The 23,421-nt window shown below is 40.1% G+C and overlaps 1 protein-coding gene across 5 annotated transcripts in view; it reads right to left on the reverse strand.

Annotated features, from left to right (window-relative positions):
- The window catches only part of LOC140465886 (progranulin-like), a 106,521-nt gene that overhangs the window by 39,900 nt on the left and 43,200 nt on the right, over positions 1 to 23,421 (reverse strand). For all 5 annotated transcript variants that reach the window (XM_072561783.1, XM_072561782.1, XM_072561784.1 and 2 more), the window contains exons 3-8: positions 22,262 to 22,411; positions 21,725 to 21,955; positions 19,374 to 19,455; positions 11,984 to 12,093; positions 11,237 to 11,384; positions 6,458 to 6,555 (exon numbers count right to left, since the gene is read on the reverse strand). In XM_072561783.1, coding sequence (XP_072417884.1) covers positions 6,458 to 6,555; positions 11,237 to 11,384; positions 11,984 to 12,093; positions 19,374 to 19,455; positions 21,725 to 21,955; positions 22,262 to 22,411 — 819 coding nt within the window. The remainder of the gene's footprint in view (positions 1 to 6,457; positions 6,556 to 11,236; positions 11,385 to 11,983; positions 12,094 to 19,373; positions 19,456 to 21,724; positions 21,956 to 22,261; positions 22,412 to 23,421) is intronic.

A 23,421-nucleotide genomic window follows, 5' to 3' on the forward strand; every position in this document is an offset into this window, starting at 1 on the left:
ATTGAAAAGGAAGTAGCTGCAGAGATAACAGATGCATTGGTAGTAATTTTCCAAAAATCCTTAGATTCAGAATAAATCCAGAGGATTGGAAAACTGCCATTGGAACACCTTTATTTAAAAAGGAAAAAGACAAAGAAAAAAGACTGTAGGCCAGTTTATTTAACATCAGTCATTGGGAAAATGTTATAAATGAGTTGAGTATAAAGGATATAATAAGAGCTTTTAGATAGCCATAACAATCAAGCAGAGCAAGGATGGCTCTATGAAAGGAAATCATGCCTGACGTATTTATTAAAGCCTCTGAGGTGGTAACAAGCAGGGTAGAAGGAGGTTAACCATTATATGGAATATATTCGAATTTCCAAGTGGCATTCTACGAAGTATCACACAAAAGGTTACTTCAGATAAAAGCCCATGGCTTGGGGTAGTTTATTAGCATGGTTAGAGGATGGGCTAACAAATAGAAAACAGAGTTGGGATAAAGAGGAAACTTTCAGGATGGCAACCTGCAACTATGGAATGCCAAAGGGATCCATGCAGGGCCCACAATCGTACAAGGTATATTAATGACTTGGAAGACGGAAGTAAATGTACTAACATCATGTTTGTGGATGACACAAAATTAAGTGGAAAGACAAGTAATGAGGATGCCATGGGAGTATAAAGAGGGGTATAGACAGACTTTGTAGATCGAATACAATGTGAGAAAGGGTGAGGTTATGCACTTTGGTAGGAATTGAAAAGTGGAATGTCACTTGAATGGAGAAAGACTGCAGAAAGCTGTGGTACAGTGGAATTTGGGCATCCTAGTGCATGAATCAAAAAGCTGTTGTTTCAAGTTCTGTACTATAAGGAAGGCAAATGGAATATTGGCCTTTATCTCAGAGAACAGGAATAGGAAAGTTAGTTAAAACTGTACAAACATGAGTCACAACACATTTGGAATACTGTTGACAATTTTGGTCCTAGTATCTAAAGAAATTCATATTGCTGTTGGAGCAGGTTGATCCCAACCTCAGGATTTTTAGAAGAGCAGAGATTTGGCAGATTAGGCTTGCGTTCATTACAGTCTAGAAGAATAAGGCGGCTCCTTATTTTTTTAAAAATCAGGCTTTTGAGGAATTTGAGAGGGTAGATGCTCAAAAGTTGTTTACCCTGTGGGAGAATTCGGTCCATAGGGCATAATCCTTGAATGAGGAGTGACCCATTTGAGAGAGATATAAGAAGAAATTTTTTCTTAGGATGATGAATCGGTGGAATTCTTTCCCCACAGAGAGCTGTCAAGTCTGGGTTGCTATGTTTATTCAAGCTGAGATAGAATAGTTTTTAATCATTCAGGAAATAAAGGGTTATAGGGTTAAGGCAGCAAAGTGGAGTTGAGAATCATCAGATCATCCACGATTTCATTGAGTGGTGGAGTAGATGCAATGGGCCATAGCCAATTTAGGCTCCTACGTCTTATTGTTTATTGGATAAAGCAGCCTGCTTGATTTGCAGCCCGTCCATCAACTTCAATATTTAACCCCCACCACCAACTCAGAAGCAGTAGTGTGCACCACTTATAAGAAAGATGCACTGTCAAAACTCACCAAAGCCTCTTCAATTGCATTTTCCTCTACCATCGAGAAGGACAAGGGTACATGGATAGGAAATATTTAGAGAGAAACAGGCCAAGTGCAGCTAAATGGGACTAGTTCATTTCAGGTCAGCATGGACAAGTTGGGCCTGAAGGCCTATTTCCATGTTTTGGAGATGCCGGTGTTGGACTGGGGTGTACAAAGTTAAAAATCACACAACACCAGGTTATAGTCCAACAGGTTTAATTGGAAGCACACTAGCTTTCGGAGCGAAAGGAGTGTCGCTCCGAAAGCTAGTGTGCTTCCAATTAAACCTGTTGGACTATAACCTGGTGTTGTGTGATTTTTAACTATTTCCATGCTGTATGACTCCACAACAGAAACACAGGAATAACATTGCTAAACCTTCACTATTCCAGGTCTAAAATGTGGAACTGCTTTAACAGGACAGGGTTCTATCTGTACCATATGAACCATAGGAGTTCAATGCAGCACTCAGCACCATCTTCGCAAAGACAATTAGGGTCACAATAAATGCTGGCTAAGCCAGCAGATTCTGTGAATGGCAAAGAAAACATAGTAAAATGCATTTCACTTGGTCTCTATGGTAAACTCAAGACTAAGACCAAAATATGTGGAGTCAAGAGATAAGAAACAGAATAAAGAGTAAGCTGGCCACAAAATAGTAGTATATATGGGTTAAATAAAACTATTTATTGAGTGCAGTAAGTGGTCAAAAGTGATAGTTACTTAGAAAATTCTTAGAGCACAACATGGTAGCTCACAGATATTTCTCTGGCTGGTTAAATCAAAGAACAAAATCCAGGATTGCTGTTAAGCCACTTAAGACAGACATGCGGAGGAAATACATCAGAGTGTGATAATGTTTTGGAATTCTCGATCCAGAGGACCAAAGAAGCTTGATCACTTTGCATGTTCAAAGCAGAAATCCTTAGATTTTTTGAGGCAATAACATCAATGGATAGGAGGATATGGGGGAGGTGATACAGTTAAATTACTAGGAGGTAAATGATTGGCCATGATCGAATTGAAAGGCTGAGCAACCACAATGGCCTACTCCTGTTTCCATGCTCCACAATAATAGCTGCTGGAACCACTGTTAATTACCATTTACAGGAAGTTTGGATTCATCATTTGGGGACAATGAATTAGGGAGGTCAGTACAGTTAACATAGGGAAGACTGCAATGACAGACAGTCTTGATAAGCTTGCAGAAAGGAAGTGTCATTAGTAAACTAATACCCACAATAAACTACATTAACGAAATGCGAAGTGGGGCATTTTGGGCAGAAAAAAAGCCACATGGACTGAAAACTGGCAGGTAACATTTACATCATACGAATACCAGGCAATAACCAACTCCAACAAAAGAAAGTGTAAAAAAAGGTCTCCCCTACCACCGCCATGCAGGATATCACCGTTGACCACAAACCCAGCCCATCTAGGGTATAAGAGCAGATCAGAGGCCTGCTTTTTTGCAGCATATAACTCAACACCTAACTCGCTAAAGCCTACCTATCAAATGAAATGTGCAAGTCATGGTGTGATTCTTTCTACTGGTCTGGATGAGTGCAGTTCTAACACTCACAGGGTCGCAGGGACAGGAGAAGGCCATTCAGTCCCTTGAGCCTGTTACTCCATTCAAGGAGATCATGGCTAATCTGGACCTAATCCATACACTTGCCTTTGGCCCATATTTCTTAATACCTTTGCTTAACAAAAAAAGTTCTCTCCTATTCAAAGTTACAACTGACCAAGTTGGAAGAGTGTTCCAAACATCTACCATTCTTTATGTATAAAAGTGCTTTCCAACATCTCTCCTGAATAGTCTAACCCAAATTCTCAGATGATGCCCTCTAGTTCTAGAATCTCCACCCAGCGGAAATAGTTTATCTACCCTGCCCATTCCCAAAGACTACAACAAATCATTCTTTAACTTTGTAAATTCTAGAGAAAACAGGTCCAATTTGTATAATCTCTCCTCACAGCATAATACCTGAAGCCAGGTATCATTCTTGAAAACCTATGTTGTACTCCCTCCAAGAACAATATATTCTTCCTAAGGTGTGGTGCCTAAATCTGCTCTCAGTACTGCAAGTGGGGTCTAACCAGGGTTTTGTATAACGACAGCAGACTTTCAGCATCATTATGCTCCAGTCCTCTATATATCAAGGCCAGCAGTAGCTTTCTTGATTATTTTATGCACCTGTTCATGGCATTTTAAAGATGCACGTACCTGAACCACCAGGCAGAAGTGGGTAGTGCAGATGCTGGAAAAGCACAGCAAGTCAGGCAGCATCCAAGAAGCAGGAAAATTGACGTTTTGGGCAAAAGCCCTTCATCAGGAATGGTTCAGGGCTTTTGCCTGAAACGTCAATTTTCCAGCTCCTCAGATGCTCTGCAGTGCTTTTCCAGCACCACTCTAATCTTGTACCTGAACCACCAACCTTTTTTTGGCTATCCACTGCATTTAAGTTCATACCATCTGGAAAGAACCCTGATCTCTCCTTTCTCAGTCCAATATGCTTACATTGAAATTAATCTGCCACAGTTTAACCCATTCGCTTAAACTATCAATTACACATTGTAATTTTTACATTACCATCTACAGTGTCTACAATACCACATAACTTTTTGTCATTCAATTTGGATATACGACTTTTGGTGCAAGTCATTTTATTCAAAATGTTAATAAATAATTGAGACCCTCACAGATCCTTATGGATCCTTACTGGCCACATTCTGCCAATTTGAGTATCTACCCATTATTCCTACTTTGTTTCCTGCAACTCAACCAATGTCCCAGCTGTATCAATAATATACCCTAAGTTCCCTGGGCTTTTACTTTAGTTAACATCTTCGGCGGGACTTGAACAAATGATTTCTTGGGAAGTTCATATAAACAAAATCTATAGATATTCCCTGCCCACCACCACTTCAAAAAATTCAGAATGGTTTGTCAGGCATCACCTATGTTACAATATGGAGACAGACAGCTGAACCAAATCTGCCTTTCTACTTCTATATTTGCAATGCAGTTAAATTAAAACCTTCTAAAGCACTCAAAATTGACCCGCAAGGTTCCGAACCAGAATAACCCATCTCAGATTCTGCAAATAATCGATTCCTGCCACCCATTACATTTTAAACAAAGACTAGCAATTTATTAACAATATGTTAACTTTGGCAGATCAAAATTAAAAAAAAGTAACCAAAATGTTCATCATTTAAACCCAATAGCCTTTATTTTCAGCACTATTCACAAAAGATAGATTAAAAAAAAGTCATGGAATAAGTAAAAGAAAATACAAAACTAGCCAGATTACCTAAGTGGTTTTCAAGATGCATTGTTCCACAGGCATAAAAGATTTTTTTTGTGTGGTTGATTTTTCTGATGTTGATTAGGGTCCCCTTTATAGTTCTCTCAGATGGAGGCTCTAATACTTATAATTTCATTTTCTATTCTCTGAGCTTCCAAAAGCTGTTCATGGGAGGTTAAGCAGGGAGCTTTCAAATCTTCATGCTGCAGCATCAACAGCCAGAATCTTTATTCCTGAAAGAACAGCCCAAAACCCAGTTCAAACTCTAGCCACTCCCTGACAGATTGTCTGTCTACTCCACAAGTCCCTGTTACCATTCAGTATCTCCATCTGCTTCAGCACAAAGTCTTTTCCACACTTGCTGGAACCAATTCCCACGTACGAATCTCATTGCAGGTACAAGATGCTTTATCCGAACATCCAAAAACTGAAAAGGTCAGAAATCTGAAGGTTTTTTTGTGAAGTTGTTTTCTCATTAACAAGATTGTTTGGCATGCTAACAGTTTACCCAAGTCGATACCCACTTTATGTGTGTCATACAGATGCAACATGGGGGGCATGGCCAAGCACTGACAGGCCTGGGGTTTCTCGGCGAATGCCCCCAGGTCAACACCCACTTGATGCATGTCACGGAGACGCGATGGGGGGGGGGGCGTGGCCAAGCACATTCTTACTTAGAAGTCTACTTCTCCAGTAAGATTTTTTAAACTTTCACCATTAAACGGCTACATTCTGAAAACCAAAAAATTCCGAACTCCCAAAAACAGCTGGTCCCGAGCATTTCGGATAAAGGATCTTATACCTGTAGTAGCCAACTTTTGCTATCTGCTTGAGCATAAGGCCCTTCCACTGTGACAAAGCATCTACAGAATCTTTTCATCAGGAACTAACCTGTAATGAACTTTCAGGCCTGGCTTCACAAATAAACAAAAGTTTGTTTGGTCTGCTTTCTTTTTAACACAAGCTGTTACCCACAGTCCTAAGTCATTTTAGCTCACAGTTCCAAACCAAAATTAATAAAGAAAAAGAAAAAGAATGAAAAATCAGCAAGGGTTCTCACCTGTCATGAGTCCATGCTGGCTCACCCTGATTAACTGAAAATCTGAACTGTTTAGTTACCACATGTTTACAGACTCCAACAATTCCCCTCCACATATGGTAGGCTAACTGGTCTGTCATATCCCGGCTTTCCTCTTATACCCATTTTAAACATCCACTGTTTCGTTACTGGCAATTGTAGTTGCAGAGTGTGCTATTAACGAGGTGTACTTCAAAACAACTTGCCAAAGTTTCAACCTTTTCATAATCTGCAACCTTAAATGACAAGGAAAATAGATGCAAGGGAAGATTAGCTTTCAAAAACTAGCAAGTAAGGATCTTTGAAGTACATGCCTTCTATTCAGAACAACATTTAAACTCAGTGTCAGGAAAAGATAAAATATTTGAATACCACTGAGTTGTAGCAGAACTGTCGTGGCCCTTGGGAGAAAGATTGAAGCATGCCATTGTATTTCAAATGGACAGGTAATTGTCTCTTACCTTTGGTGCAGGACAGCATCCAAATTCTCCTGAAGCCAGCTTACAGCAAGTATTATTATCAGGGCAGAACACTGTTTCATTGCACCACACATATTGAACTACAAAAGCAAATAAGATAATTAATTAATGGAAGACAAAAATCTAATGGTGTCACATGGTGGAGCATAGGAACAAGAGAAAGAGAAATAAGTGGACATTATACACATTAAACACAACATACACGGGAACAAAACAAAAATCAGTAATCTCAACAATAATATTTCCTTCAATGGTGCTCTGAAAGCAATCGACTATTTTGTTTTTGTGGACTGACCAATTGAGCCTCATCTGATTGAAATATCTAGCCCTAGTTCCATGTACAACTTAAATCAAAGGAGCAGGAATAGGCTATTTGGCCCTTCAAACCTGCTCCACCATTTAACATGATCGCGGCTGATCATCCAACTCATGCTTCATTCCTACTTTCTCCCCCACACCCTTTGATCCCTTCAGTTCCAAGAACTATACCAAATTTCTCACTGAAGACATTCAATGCTTTGGTTTCAATTGCTTTCTGTGACAGAAAATTCCAGAGGCTCACTACTCTCTGGATGAAGAAACTTCACTCCACCTCAGTCCAAAATAGCTTACCCATATCCTTAAACTGTGAATCTTAGTTCTGAAAACTCTATCGGGTAAATCATTTATAGACTTCTAGGAGCTCCAAAGTGGATAACCTCACAATTACCCACATTATACATCATCTTCCATAGATTTGCCCATGTACTTAACTTGTCCAAAACTTTTGAGCATCTCTCCATGCTGCTCACAGCTCATCCACCCATCCTCCCAGCTTTGTGTCTCCTGTAAACTTGGAGATTTACATTTAGATCCCTAAACTAAATCATTAACGTATATTGTGAATAGCTGGGATCCAAGCAGTGATGCCTGCAGTAGTCCACTAGTGCTAACTTTAGATAGCAGAGGAGGTTTAGTTGTGAAAGGATAGATTGACGTTATGGCAGATTTCTTTCAAATGTTGAAAAAGTTAAATTTTGTCCACAGGGTAGAAAATTTGACCAAGAGAGAGAAAAGAATTATAGCGGTTAGTATAAACAACAAAAAAAGGGTCAGGTTAAATGTTGTGAACTGCTTTTCCGTTTTCAAACTGAAACACAGAATCAAGTGTAGGCCATTCAGTCTCTCAAGCCTGTTACATTATTTGATGAGGGCAAGGCAGATCTGCAGTGTGAACTCCATTACCTCCATGGGGTCCATAATAATAGGTCACAGTTAGGGCAGTAAAATATAACAGGGCACTTTGCACCAATGTTTTCACGCCAAATTTGACACTTTGTCATGTACAGGAGTTACTAAATGAATAATGGCTTAGTTAATGAGGTATGAATTAAGGACATTGCAGAGACAAAGATTTAGAGCAGAAGCTTCAGAGATCAGAGTTTCAACAATCAAAGTGATTAAAACCAGGGTCATGAGAAAGGCTAGAATTGGTGTAGCGCAGACAAAGCTTGTAGACCTGTGGAAAACTACAAAGAAAGAGGATCATGAGGGGAGTTACAAAAATAAGTGGAAGTAGTTTAAAATGGAGTAATCAGTTAACCAGAGCACAGGGCAATGGATGAATGGGACTTGATGCATGTTACAGAAATTTCAATGAGCTAAAGTTTTTGGAAAGTGGCAGATGAGAAACCAGGCAGTACAGTGTTTGAATAGTTGATAGGTTATAATGTATTTGTTTCTTTGAAGTCCAGATTGCAAGAAGAAATAATAAATTTACCTCATTCACTAAGCCATTATTCATTTAATAACTCCTGGGGTTTACCAGAATGGCTGTGCAATTTCACTGAAAGGAATTTGATACCTATTGTGAAATCTGTTTATTTGTGATGATCAGTTCTTGTAGATTGCAGGAACCTAAGAAAACTCATTTCAGATGCAAAACGTTAACTGTTTTTTTCTTCACAGATGCTACCAGAGCTGCTGAGTTTTTCCAATATTTTATCTAGAAAATTTTATCTATTCAGTAGCAGACAGATGCCAGAGTGAGGGATGGAGTTGGTGACTAAGGAAGTAATTGTAGTGGGGTTCAAAGACAATAGCTTTGGTACTCCCAACATTTAGTTAGAAGAAATTTCTCCTCATCCACTACTGGGATATTAGACATAGGCATAGGCACATTTGCAATTCAGAAACAATGGTCCTGTTACTAGTGACGCATGTATGTTAGCTGACAAAGTTTCAGGAGCAGAAACAAAGAACAACAGCATCAAAGGCTCAATGGATGAGAAGGGATAGTTTACCTTTCCTACTGGATGTTATATGTGACATTAAGATTGTTTCAGAACAATGATGGAATGGAACATCTTCAAAACCTTCAAATTGTGAACCCACTCCCATTCCTTCCCCTTCTTTTAGCTTTACTTGTTATATTCTCTGTCACCAAGACTGGCTGTTCTTTCCAGTTTAGCAATTAGACACACCATGGTTCTGCAATTCACACATTCCAATCCTTTAATCTGAACTATCAGCATCCTTTCTCCTAAGGCACTCCTCCCTCTCCCCCACCAGTCTATCCCCTCCACATTTCATGTCAGGTCTGAAGAACAGTGATCTGGACTCGAAACATAAGCTTGCTTTCTCTCCATGCTTGCTGCCTGGCCCACTGTGATCTCCAGCATGTTTTATTTTCTGTACAGATTCCAGCATCTGCAGTATTTTGCTCCTAAATGGTAGAATGGAAATTTGATTGGAGGAATTCCAATATGAAATTCCAGGAAAGGAGGGCGTGGCTTATGGAAGATGGCTGAATGTTCAAAGAATCAAGAGGAAACGGAAATTGGTGACGGGGTGGTAGTTGCAAAGATGGACAAAAAATTCCGAGCCTTTGATCCAAAGAGAGGACTGATGTTTGGAAAATTTGAGAGAAGCAGTACCAGAACAGGGAGAACTATTAACAATATCAACTAACGCTGAGGTCAGTAAAGGAAGTTAAATCATCAGCAGTTTGTTGGGAGCATTTGAAGAAGCAAGAAGTGGGACTCATAACAATCAGCTCATGATCGGAGGCAGAATAGACTTCAGGGAACGATAACAGTATTCAGGGCTAGGAATGTCTGAGGGAATCTTGGAGGATGTTTTGCCTGGTGGTCCAAGGAATGAATGTTAGCGGCAAAGGGAGTTGAATAGACGAGCTCAATCTTATGTGAGCACTTCAATTATTATTGGTGGCGAAAGCAGAAGATACACAGAGGAAACGTTTTTAAAAGACTGTGTAAGAAAAGTCTATTAGCTTTTTTTTTGAAGTTTATGATGAACTGTGGGCGGCATGGTGGCACAGTGGTTAGCACTGCTGCCTCACAGCGCCAGAGACCCGGGTTCAATTCCCGCCTCAGGCAACTGTCTGTGTGGAGTTTGCACATTCTCCCTGTGTCTGTGTGGGTTTCCTCCGGGTGCTCTGGTTTCCTCCCACAGTCCAAAAAATGTTCAGGTTAGGTAAATTGGCCGTGCTAAATTGCCCATAGTGTTAGGTGAAGGGGTAAATGTAGGGGAATGGGTCTGAGTGAGTTGCTCTTCGGAGGGTCGGTGTGGACTTGTTGGGCCGAAGGGCCCGTTTCCACACTGTAAGTAATCTAATTAAACATCATCAGCTCTTTGGATAGTGTTTCAGCTCTCCATTATGTTGTGTGTGAAGCGCTAATTCTGATATCACCCTGGAAAAGCCTTTGTCTAACTATAATTTTAAACACTTCGCTTAGGACTCCCTCACCACAGGAAATGCCCATAGTTTCTTTCTCTTAAGATGTCAGCACATATGGTGAATAACAATTCACTGGAAGCATTCGGAGGAAATTGGCCAAGTTAAGCCTATCAAGCTAGGAATGGAAATGGATTACAATAAAAACTAAGCACTGAAGAAACTTAGATCTGGCAGCATCTCTGGAGAGAGAAACAATTAACATTTTAAGTCCCATGCACATTTTTTCATATACACATTTCTCTTGACCTGCAAACAAATGTCAACTGGTAGTTTCTTTCACTACAAACTCTCTCAAAAAAAATGCATAGACCAGCTGATCCATTGGTCTTCTGCTGCCCTTGGAAAATAGTTAACCTAACTATTTTATCTCCACAGACAATCCAATAATGCTCAGGATGCCATCATAACTGGACCCTCTAACTTCATTTTAATATCTGGATTGATTTTGAGCTACAAGGGAAAAAGGCACCTTTCATACAGAATAGATTATCCTTGTCTTAGCTCAATATGGCTTCAATTGCTGAAGTGACACAAGCATATTAAAGGTACAAAAACAATGATCAGCAGAAAAGAAGATATTTAAATGATCATCCTAGGAATTTATTTTCCATTGTGAACAATATTATAAGAAACTAGATTAGATTAGATTACTTACAGTGTGGAAACAGGCCCTTCGGCCCAACAAGTCCACACCAACCTTCCGAAGAGCAACCCCCCCCAGCCCATTCCCCTACATTTACCCCTTCACCTAACAATATGGGCAATTTAGCATAGCCAATTCACCTAACCTGCACATTTTTTGGACTGTGGGAGGAAACCCACGCAGACACGGGGAGAACGTGCAAACTCCATACAGACAGTTGCCGGAGGTGGGAATTGAACTCAGACCTCTGATGCTGTGAGGCAGCAGTGCTAACCACTGTGCCACTGTGGTTAATAATTAACAAAATCTAATCTGGATGAATCCTTCTATTAATTAGAGTTTGGACTATGCGGCTAAATAACAATAAAATTTGCAATACCATTAGTATCCTGCATTGTAAATCTCCTGAAAGCTGGAAACTTTTTCCACATTTCCGTCATACCAAATTGAGACACACATTTGGACTGTTTCAGGTCACATCTGGTTTCAGAAGGGCAGCAGTGCAAACGATCCTCACAGCACACAGCCTACACAAGAAGTGATAAAGCAAAATGTACAGGAGCTTATTCTGTGTTTTCAGCATGAAATATTTACTCATCAAAAAGCTGATAAATAATGTACACATATTTCATAATCCATTCTATTAGTTTTTTAAAGGCAGGCGGCAACTATCTTTAACATGTTCTTCTAAATTTCTGAACATCACACCATTAAAGTTAAAAGCCAACTTATCCACTGTAATACTAGCCCCTTTTACGTTTTCATGAGAAGAAAGCATGAAAAAAGTCAAAAGAGTTTGTTATAAACCAGAAAACAAATTTTTTAACCAGCTTTCCTGCAAAGTTATTTTGGAATTTTCCTACCTTGGAACTTAGACAGTCAAACAATTAGTCACATATGGGTCAAACTGTTAAGAGTTACAGAGTAACATAGGACATAGGAAATAGTTGCCTTCCCTCAGCAGCTGGGCTTTTGCAATAGCCTATCCACAAAATTTACTGAATTAATTTGAGTGATTTATAGCACTGCATTTCACAATTTATCAACACAGGTTTCGAATGCTCAATCATTTAGTTAAAATACACAATACCTCAGAGCTAAAATGAAATTATTGATCAAACTATACCTTTTCTAAAGGGCAGCACCCCCACAGCTGGTTTGGAAGTATGCAACATGTTGAGCCATCAGGACACTCAGACCCTCCATCTGGGCAAATAATTGCTTTTTCATTCTCATCTGTGAACAACATGTGGCATTTCAGTTTTTATATGATAATTATATTGTAGCAACACAAAACAGTTTCCATTTAAAAAGACAGGTTGTGACCTTGATAGTTCTTCCTTGTGAAAAAGTCAGACCTGTAAGGAAAGGCAAAGGAATTCAATTTTAAAAATGCTTGCAATTGGCAGACCATGGTGACCATCTGGAAGTAACAGATTGTGTTTAGCTCCCTATATATAAACTTAACAGCACAGAAAACTGCCATCCTTACTTCCACACAACCCACTTTAAATTTTTATTCAAAGTGTACTTCAACAAGAATCTGGTGCTGCTAATGTCACTGCGATGCAGCAGGTCTGCACTGGAACCGGAATTGGTAAACCCACTGTTGCTGCCTCACTCTAATCTTGACTCTGAACTCCAGCATCTGCAGTACTTACTTTCACTTACCTCATCATTGCAGTCCACACATTCCAATCCCCTTACCTCCGGGCTAACCCGATGGTGGAGAACCTTTGGTTGTGATATCAATTAGTTAACAAAGTTATGTCAGGTCCGTACGGATCCAGTCGAAAATTTAAATTATAAAATACTAACTTTTAATGGTAGAACTTGCATTTGTGTTGAGAGCACTTTCTGCAATTGAACTGGCAGAAAACACAGTCTTTCTTTAACACAACCCAGGTTAAGTTTCTTATTTGTAAGAATCTGACCAATTTCTTTCTTAAACAATTTATGCAATCAACCTCCACCATCTTATTGGGTACAGCATCAGAGATTCCAATATCTTGGAAAAGAACTTATTTCCAATCTAGATATTTCAGAATTATTTTCGTCCTATAATTTTTGATTAATGATCTAATCACAGAACTACTACTTCTTCTTATCTAAACTAATCCTTTTGAAAATCTTCACAAGGTTACCCCTGCTCCAAGGAACGCCGTCCTAATCTTTTCCAACGCTCATTTCATAATGAATGCCTCACATTTAGGTGGAATTGTCTATCCAGAACCATTTTCTCTAGTAAGAAAAAGCGTCTCACTGCCCACACCTCGCTCCAGTCGAATTAGACCATTTGCTCAGAACTTTCATTGGCATTACACCAACCCCAAAGGCTGTATCATTTTACTCTTTGTGACTGAGGCACATCAGGGCAGCTCAGCAAATGTAAAACCAAACATTTTAATTAGTTGTTCTGCTCACTAAAAGGTTGTTACGAACTGGGCTAATTATTGAAAACTAACTGAAGAGATATTGGATATTTCTCAAGATTCCAAGAAAAGGGTAAAGCAGAAGTATTTCCAGCAACCTTTAGCCGGAAATGCAGAGTGGGTAATCCACCTCAGCCTCCTCCAGGGGTCCCACCATGAGATGCCAGTCTTCAACCAATGCAATTCACTCCACTGATAAAGAAACAGTTTGAGACATTGGATACTGTGAAGACTATGGGCCCTGGCAACATTCCTGCAATAGTACTGAAGACTTGTGCACCAGAACTTGCCGCACCCCTAGCCAAGCTGTCCCACTACTTTTACAACACTGATTTGTACCCGACAATGTTGAAAATTGCCCAGATACGTCCTGTACACAAACTGCAGAACAAACTCAACCAAGCCAATTACCTCCCCATCAGTCAACTTTCGATCATCAGGAAAGAGATGGAAGCTGTCATCACCACTGTTATCAAGTAGACTTGCTCAGTAATAAGCTTAAAAATGTGTAGCTGGAAAAGCGCAGCAGGTCAGGCAGCATTAAAGAAGGGCTTATGCCCGAAACGTCAATTCTCCTGTTCTTTTGATGCTGTCTGACCTGCTGCACTTTTCCAGCAACACATTTTTAAGCTCCGATCTCCAGCATCTGCAGTTCTCACTTTCTCCTTGCTCAGTAATAACCTGTTCAATGATACCTAGCTTGAGTTCTGCCTGGGCCACAGTTCTTGACTTCACTGCAGTCGTAGTTTGAACATGAATCATAGAAACCTCAGTTCAGAAAATGGCCATTTGGCCCAATGGATCTGCACTGACCCTCCAAAGAGCATCCCACACAGATTCACCCTGTCCTCATAACCCCACATGGAGTTTTTACCATGGCTAGTCCACCTATCCTATAGATTTCTGGACACTACAGACAATTTGGGATGGCCAATCCACATAACCTGCATTTCTTTGGGTTGGGGGAGGGGGAATTGGAGCATCAAGATTTAACCTATGCAGATACTGAGTGGACTTGCAAACTCCACAGAGGCTGGAATCAAACCTGGGTTCCCAGCAGTGCTAACCATTGTGCTGCAAAAGAGTTGAATTCCAGAATCAAGGCCAAAGTGACAGCTCTTGACATCAAGGCTGCATATGACCAGATATGGCATCTAAGAGCCCTAGCAGAAGTGGAATCAATGGGTATTTGGGGGTAAACTCTCCACTAATTGGAGTCATACCAGACACATAAGATAGTTGCGGTCGTTGGAGGTCACTCATCTCAACTCCAGGACATCTCTGCAGAAGTTCCTTTTGTAGTGTCCTAGTCCCAATTATCTTCAGCTGCTTCAATGACCTTTCTTCAATCAAGTGGGGATGCTCGTCAATGGTTTCACAGTATTCAGTACCATTCCCTCCTAACATACTTAAGCAGCCTATGTTCAAATGCATCAACACCTGGAAAACATCCAGGCTTAGGCTGACAAACAGCAAATACATTCAAGCCAAAAAAAAGCCAGGCAATGACCATTTCCAATAAGGGTTAATCTAACCACCACAACATTGCATTCAATGGTGTTACCATCACTGAATTCCCCACTATCAACATCCTGCGAGGTTATCGTTGACCAGAAACTGAACTGGACTTGCCATTATAAATACAATGGCTACACATGCAAATCAGAGGCTAGGAATCTTGTGGAATCTCCCGATTCCTCAAAGCCCATCTACTATCTATGAGGCACAAGTCAGGAGTATGATGGAATACTGCCCACTGTCTGGATAGGTGCAGCTTCAACACCAATCACAAAACTTGACACAATCCAGGACAAAGCAGCCCACTTGATTAGCACCACATCCACAAGCATCCATCCCCCCCTCCAAGCAACACACAGTAGCAGCAGTGTACACTATCCCCAAGATATCCTGCAGAAACTCACCAAAGATCATCGAACTGTACAGCACAGTACAGACCCTTCAGTCCACAATGTTGTCGAGCATTTATCTTAATCTAAGATCAACCTAACCTACACACACCCCTCAAATAACTGCCATCCATGTGCTTATCCAGCAGTCGCATAAATGTCCCTAATGTATCTGAATCTACCACCACTGCTGGCAGTGCATTCCACGCACCCTACACTCACTACATAAAGACATCACTGACATCTCCCCAAACGTTCCTCCAATCTTCATGAAATTATGACCCACATGACAGCCATTTCTGCTCTGGGGCAAGTCTCTGGCTATCTATACTATCTATGCCTCTCATTACCTTGTACATCTCTATCAAGTCACATCACTTTTTTCTTTTCTCCAGTATGAAAAGCCCGAGCTCACACAACCTCTTTTCATAAGACAAGCCCTCCAATCCAAGCAGCATCCTGGTAAATCTCCTCTGCAACCTCTCTAAAGCATCTACATCCTTCCTAGAATGAGGCAACCAGACCTGGATACAATATTCCAAGTAGATCTATTTACTTGGAATATACAAATTATTCTCTCACCCTTGTCACTCTTTAACCACCAGGCCGCACAGTTTACCTATCCTTCGCTACATTTCATCTCGACACTCTAACACTCACTGCAACTCTGTCCTCAGTGCACATTGGAGTCCTGCAGCTTGTCTTGCTTAAATGCAGGATCCTAGTCTCAGTACTAACTATATCACTCTCCACCTCAATGAAAAGTTCCATTACTTTTGGTTGCTCATTCCAAGGGGCCTCATTACTAGATTATCAAATATTCCTTTCTCTTTGCATGATAGCTAGTCTAGGGTGGCCTGTGTTGTAGTTGGTTCCTCAACATATTGATCAAGAAAGCCATCCCCTGGAACTCCTCCTGTAAGGTAATGTTACGAATTTGATTTGTCCAATCTACGTGCAAATTAAAGTCACCCATAATTACAGATGTTCGTTTATTGCATGTATCCCTAAATTTCCTGTTTAACGCCAATAGTGCGACATGGTGTCACGGTGGTCAGCACTGCTATCCCACAGTGCCAGTGCCAGGGCCGGGGCCCGACTCTAGTCCCTAGGAACCGCGTGGAGCCCACATGCCCTCCCCACGACCACACGAGCTTCCTCCCACAGTCTAAAGACATATAGGCCAGTTGTATTAACCATGGTTACTGTGGAGTTATGGGGATAAGATAGGGGTCTGAGTCGGTTGCTCCTCTGAGTGCCTGCGCAGACCCGATGAGACAAATGGCCCCTCTACGATTCCCAACAGTTTGGGGGTCTATACAAAACACCCATAATGTCTTTTGTCCCTTGAAGTTTCACACCCCTGACCATACAGCTTCCACAATGTTCTCTTTAACTAGGAAGGCAAATCCTTTTTATCCGTCTTTCCAAAATACCGAAAACTCTTGAATATTCAGTTCCCATCCTTGGTCACCTGCAACCCTAACTATATCATACCTGTTTTCATTTATTTACGCAATTAATCCATTCACTCTATTGAGAATGCTCTGTGCATTAGGACACAAAGCCTTAAGGTGTGTCTTTTTAACATTACTTCTCCATTTTCAGTATTTTTCACTGTGGCCATATTTGGTCCTGGCCCTTAGTTTCTCTGCAAAACATTTTTCTTATTCCCCTTTGTGCTTTGTCCTTGATTCCTCTTATCTGACTCCTTGCGCAGTTTCTCATCCTTCTGTCATTTGAGTTTAAAGTCTCCCAGCCACTCTAGCAAATACCCCCTCGAGGACATCAGTTCTGGTCCTTTCCAAGTGTAACCTGCCCAGTTTGTATTGATCCCATCTCCCCCAAATCAATCCTAATGCCCCAGGAATCTGCAATCCTACCTGTCAAGCCATCTCTTCAGATTAGTTTCCGTCTTGTTGAGGATGGTTAATGCTTGGCATTTGTGTGAAGCAAATGTTACTTGCCACTTGTCAACTCAAGCCCAGCCATTGTTTATAGGCTCCAAACTCAAGGGCATTTGAAACTACTCAAGAAGAGGTTTTTACAACAAGAGGAAACTCATTGTATCTCTGGTTGAAAGCATTAAAAGGTGCTCCTTAAGCAGCACTTTCCAAACCCGTGACCACTTCCATCTAGAAGGACAAGGGCTGCAGAAACATGTGATCACCACCACCTGCAAGTTCCCCTTCAGGTCACTTACTATCCTGACTCGGTAAAACATTGCTGATTGTTCAATGACACAATTTCCTCAAAATCTTGGAATTCCCCCAAACAGCATTGTGGGTCTATCGACAGCATATGGACTAGTGGTTCAAGGCGGTAACTCCATCACCTTTCAAAGTCGACTAGGGACAGACAATAAATGCTCACCAGCCAGTAATGCCCATTTCCTACAAGTGTATGACAAGAACTGACTGCATGACAGGATACAAATAGAACATTAGAAATTTGATCATTTTGCATCTTCACCTGTCATCTAATGCTAAAACTAAAGCCTGGTTCTTCATAAACCAGAAGCCAAGTACAAAACTCTTCAGATGTTGAATGCCTCAATGCCACTGTCCCCAACTTAGGGTAACTAATCTGCCTTGAAAAAAATGGAAGTCATTTCATTATTCAATTAATCGGCAGTACTCACTGCCTGTATAGGTGCTATGCACCAAACTTAGTCTGTCTTATAACTTTGTAGTTTTAAATACCCTATCAAATCATCTTTCAATCTCTTAAAAAGAGTCCTAACTTTCCAAATGCTTCCTCCTGCTGAAGCTCCCTCCTACAGGTAAAGTTCTATTAATTTCATGTTGTAACTACAATACTGTCCCAATACTGCCACCCATAGTCATGCCTGAAGTGTACAAAATTTTTCAATTGTGGTATTGCAAACTTTTTTTTTAAAGATCAATTATATCTCAATTTTAAATTTTAGAGCTTGCAATAAAACCCAGCATTATATTTGATTTTATTTTAAAAGCAGACATTCATCAAGTCTTCCATATTGTGTAACTTTTCATCCGTCCGAGTATAAATACTGCTTTACTGAAGAAAGATTGGATCACCTCATTTATTGGCAATTGAATCCCAGCTGCAGATTTCCTTGCTCATTTCACTGTCTCCTATGCCTCTTTGTTGCTTCTTTTCATTTTCAGTTACATTTGATTTCAAAATTAGTAGTTTTAATACCTGGACACATCTCTCTCCCTCAGCAGAAATGAGTTCATCAAATTGATAATTTGTGAATCATATGTACTCAAGAAGCTTAGATCATCTGTTCCAAATACTAGAGGTACAGAACTATATGAATAGGAAGGATTTGGAGGGATATGGGCCGGGTGCTGGCAAGTGGGACTAGATTGGGTTAGGATATCTGGTTGGCATGGACAAGTTCGACCGAAAGATCTGTTTCCATGCTGTGCATCTCTATGACCCTATACTCCAGCTGGACTGAGATAAGGCTTGGATAAGGCCTTTATATAAGGCTTGGATCCTCTAAAAAAACTTGCTAAGTGCAGAGAAGCCTGGGTAACTCACATCTAACAAGATGAAAAGTTCAAGAATTTAGATCATAATTTTGGCATTAAAAGAAAAAAGGTCTAATGCATCAACAAATCAGCCCTTAGTAGGTCCAATATGCCAAGTTTGCTAGTACGAATCAAGCAAATGAGGCTTCACTAGCTTGGACATGTGCAAAGGTTGGAAAGTGGCTGCATCTCCACAGCAAGGTAGTCTATTGCTAGAGACCAGTAGAGTGCCTAAAGCTCTGACAGAGGACACTCCCAACAGACATGAATGCCTTCACATCAATCACAAGTGCGAAAAACAGCAGTAGCCCGAGTTCACCACCAGACGATGAATGGTTCCAGAAACACCAAAGCAGATGCCAGGCATACAAATAAGGAGACAGCAAAGATCACTCTACAACATTGACAAAGGCCATTTTCATGAGTGGCACTTGTGACAGTCTTGTGGTAGACTGTCTTTCCAAAAACAGTTTGATCAGCCTTCAAAAGTGCAAATGATCTCATTCAAGTTCAACAAAGATCTGAGGCTGCATTCCTACCATCTTAGGCAGAGAGAAGTATGCTAACAAACCAGAATTAAATTCACTGTGAATATTGCATTATAAAGTTAAGAAACTGCAAAAATTAACATTTCCATAAACTATGCAACAGCTTACCAACAGGTTTGATGCAGGTTTTTTTTGCTTTATCACATTTGAAATCTTTTGGACAGCAGTAGTGGTCATCACAGCATACTGCCTGTAAACAGAATGATACTTTATGACAACATTTTCAGCAGGCATACCATATTTCAAAAAGACTTGATTATTTGAAATAAATTTGTTTAATTTGCCCAAAACTATTAGATAAGATGGACAGAAGATACCAAAATTCAAAGCTAGCACGTTGTGTTATGGGCATGAAGCAAATATTATTTTGGGCTATTCTAAGAGCTCCTACAAATTTTCACACATGTGGTTCCCAATTTGTGAAGACTGAACTAACAATTATTTAGAACTCTGCTTCGTCAGTATTCTATCATTCAGAAACTAAACAACTGCATGACTCGCAAGTCGTGGAGAGGTGGTTGTGGTGAGGCTGTAATGCAACTGGACTAGTAATCCAGAGTACCAGACTAATGTGGGAGAAAGTAAGGACTGCAGATGCTTGAGATCAGAGCTGAAAATGTGTTGCTGGAAAAGCGCAGGTCAGGCAGCATCTAAGGAGCAGGCTAATGTTCTGGAGACATGCATCAGAGTTCCATCTTGGGAAATGGTGAAATCTGAATTCAATACAATTTTGGAATTAGAAATAAGCTAATCTAATGGAGTAAAAGTCATGAAAACAAAAAATTAGCAAAAATAAATCAGCCATTCTTATTTGGTATGTATGCGACTCCAGATCCACTGTAATGTGGTGGACTCTTAATTGCCTTCTGAAATGGCCTGTCAGGCAGTTCAAAGACCAATTAGGGATAGGCAACAAATTGTGGCTCAGGCAATGATAACCAAATAATTGATTAAAACAAAAACTTTAAATTTGATTGTTCCTGATTTGCCTTTAAAATTGACATCATTTTAAACATTTTGGTTTATACTTTTGATTTACTAAAATTTAAGTGTTTACTCTTTGAGATGATCCTGAACCCACACTTCCATCAATCCAAACAAAAAGTGTGCAACTATTATTTCTGGACATAAGCCATTCATTAGGTAGCAGTACGTCTAAAATCGATAATCAATGATTCGCTGTGATGTTAAACATTAAATGAACCGAGTCCAGTTCTCCAGTTAGGGGGATGGTTGGTCAATTTCTGCTGTTTTACAAAGGTGATCACAAAGTAAATCCTTCTGTCAGAATTTAAATCGTGTCTTTGAAATGGAAGCAGCTGTAATATCAGTGAAGAATGTTTGTTTTAGATAGCTAGCTGGATTTCCTGCTGCTCTTTTACAGCAACAGCGAGAAGCTACCTAGGAGTCAAAAGACTATCACAATGCCTTTATAAAATGGGCAAGTCAACCTCCTTCTTGGTCTATCATGCTCACATTTGCAAGCAGTTTCACTTAGGCACAGGTTACAAACTGCAGTTGAGTTTTTTCTGAACATCAGGGCAGCCACTATATTTCTGTTTTGAGTTGGATGGAGATCGGATTAGGATAACACACAGAAGCATATCGCCTGCCAATAATAATCAAGTGCGTTACATTTCCTATAGTTAAATGGAACTCGCACCCTAGAGTATATTAAGATGACATTCTTTTTGACTATTTTTCTGCAGAAATGACACTTTTAGGTCAAACTGATCACCCAATTTTGGGAAAAATTGATTGTACTGTGGCACAGTGGTTAGCACTGCTGCCTCACAGCACCAGGGTCCCAGTTCGATTCCAGCCTTGGGCAACTGTCTGTGTGGAGTTTGCACATTCTCCCCGTGTCTGCGTGGGTTTCCTCCAGGTGTTTCAGTTTCCTCCCATAGTCCAAAGATGCGCAGGTCAGGTGAATTGGCCGTGCTAAATTGCCCATAGTGTTAGGTGCATTAGTCAGAGGGAAATGGGTCTGGGTGGGTTGCTCTTCAGAGGGTCGGTGTGGACATGTTGGGCCGAAGGGCCTGTTTCCACACTGTAGGGAATCTAATCTAACCTATACTATTTTGTCCCATCACAGAAAAGTTGATTTGGTTGAATTAAATTCTAACCTTGCAGCAGAATTCATTTGAGAATAAGAAAGTACACTTGTGAAAGGCTCAGTTACAATGTGAAGTTACAAGTACTCTCCTGAATAGGGACACCACCTCTGGTTTGCACTGCTGCACATTTAGATATAGGGAAAAGACTTAACTACCATAAAACTAAAATGCTAAGGTCATCTACTGGAGCTACTGCATAAGAATTACCCAGAAGAGAACAATAAGATAATCACATCATTCTGCATCAATATTCCATCCATTTGGCAATACTAACAAGTTTTATCAGCACTTAATTAGTTTACAAAGACAGTCCATAAAATCATAAGAGGACTCAGGACTCACATCTTTCATAGGACAGCAACCCCAACCAAAGTTCTTCGACCTGCAACAGGTGTATCCCCCAGAACAGGTCATATTGCCACAGAGCTCACTATCATCAGTTCGCAAGTTGTCTACTGCAGAAATCAACGGCAACTTGTCTTCCGTTGCTCCAGTTCTTTTGCATTTGGCTTCAATCAGGTCACATTCATATCCCTTTGGGCAACAATGCTCCCAATCCTTGCAAATAGTTGCCTGATACCAGGGAATAAAGATATATTTTCATAATATTCAGCAATAAAAAGAAATGAAGATAGAAAATGCATAATTTATACTAAATTAATGAAAAATTGGAAATCCATAGACCTTGGAGAAAGAAGTCACCACCGATGTGAACAGGTTTATTAGATTTTAACATTTTAATTGAATTTCTGTTCTCACAAAGTTAAATAATGTTTAAGTTGTATGGCATAAACAGTTTAAAAGTTTGATTATTAAATGCAAACATACAATTAAAGGTCATGAGAAAGCTACTGCTAAAAATTAACTATTCTATTTTACCTCAGTGAATGGGCAGCAACCATAAAGGCCTTTTGACGTGGGCATACAAGTGTATTCAGGGGGACATTCAGTATTATCCAGACAGATATTTTCAGTCACTGCATTCGGTGTTCCCGCCTGAACAAGTGGGGTGGCTTTTGCTTCTTTCCACTAGAATCAAATAAATACGTGAAACAGAATGATTCTCCTTACTTTTCGGCACTGTACTGATGAGCTATGGTTTGCATTTAAAAAGATTTACACCACACTAGAGCTGTATGAACTTACAATATGGCAACTGTGTTCAGAATCTTATTCAGAGTGGCACACACCAATATACAAGCCAAAAAAAAAGCCCAAAGTACAAAGACCAAAAGATAAACACTTGTTTTCAATACAGCCAACAACTGATGAATGGATGCAAGAGTTGCATTCTGTAATTTTTTAAAAAGTCACAAACATTGTGATGATATGCATTTTTTAAAACAGCTTTTCATCTTTTAAAGATGAAGGCACGTAAAGGTCTTATTTTATTATTGATTATGAACAGAAGTGGAGAAGGACTGTTTAAAAACAGTGGATTGTGGAAGGAATCGCTATACTTTTAAAACACGTAGCTGAAACTGTGGAACATTTACACTGCTATTCTGTTGAAGCAGTCGGGAAATTGTAAGATTTAGCAACAAGAAGCTAATTAGTTTGTGATACTGTGACAACAAGTTATGGATGTCAAAGGTCATCAGTTTAATGATGATTCTGAATGGTTCCCTGGTAGCAAAACACCTTGTGGGCATGAAAGGTACAGTAAAAAGCCTCTAATGTCCCTCCCTTTCTGCACACTAGATATTTTACTCCAACAGTTGCTGTAAGCGGTTGCCTTTAACTGGTAACTAAAAGACTTTGCAGTTAGTGTACTAATCATCCTTTGCCTCCTGCAATGTGGTGAAGGAATCCAGAGAAAAGAGACTGAAGACTGACAACTCAAAAGAATCATCTCCTAGTGGCCAGGCAGTAATGAACTGAGGTTCCCAATTTTTTTCTTCCACCCAGAAAACCCATGTTATTTTGAGTGTCTATGTGAGGCAGTAGGAGTATTAGGAGGTTAGAGCTTTAACTACTTGAGACACGTCTTCTTAACTGAACTCGCCCATCCTTGTAACCATTCTAGTAAACCTATTTGG

This window comes from Chiloscyllium punctatum, chromosome 42 (assembly GCF_047496795.1).
Source record: "Chiloscyllium punctatum isolate Juve2018m chromosome 42, sChiPun1.3, whole genome shotgun sequence".
NCBI lineage: Eukaryota > Metazoa > Chordata > Chondrichthyes > Orectolobiformes > Hemiscylliidae > Chiloscyllium > Chiloscyllium punctatum.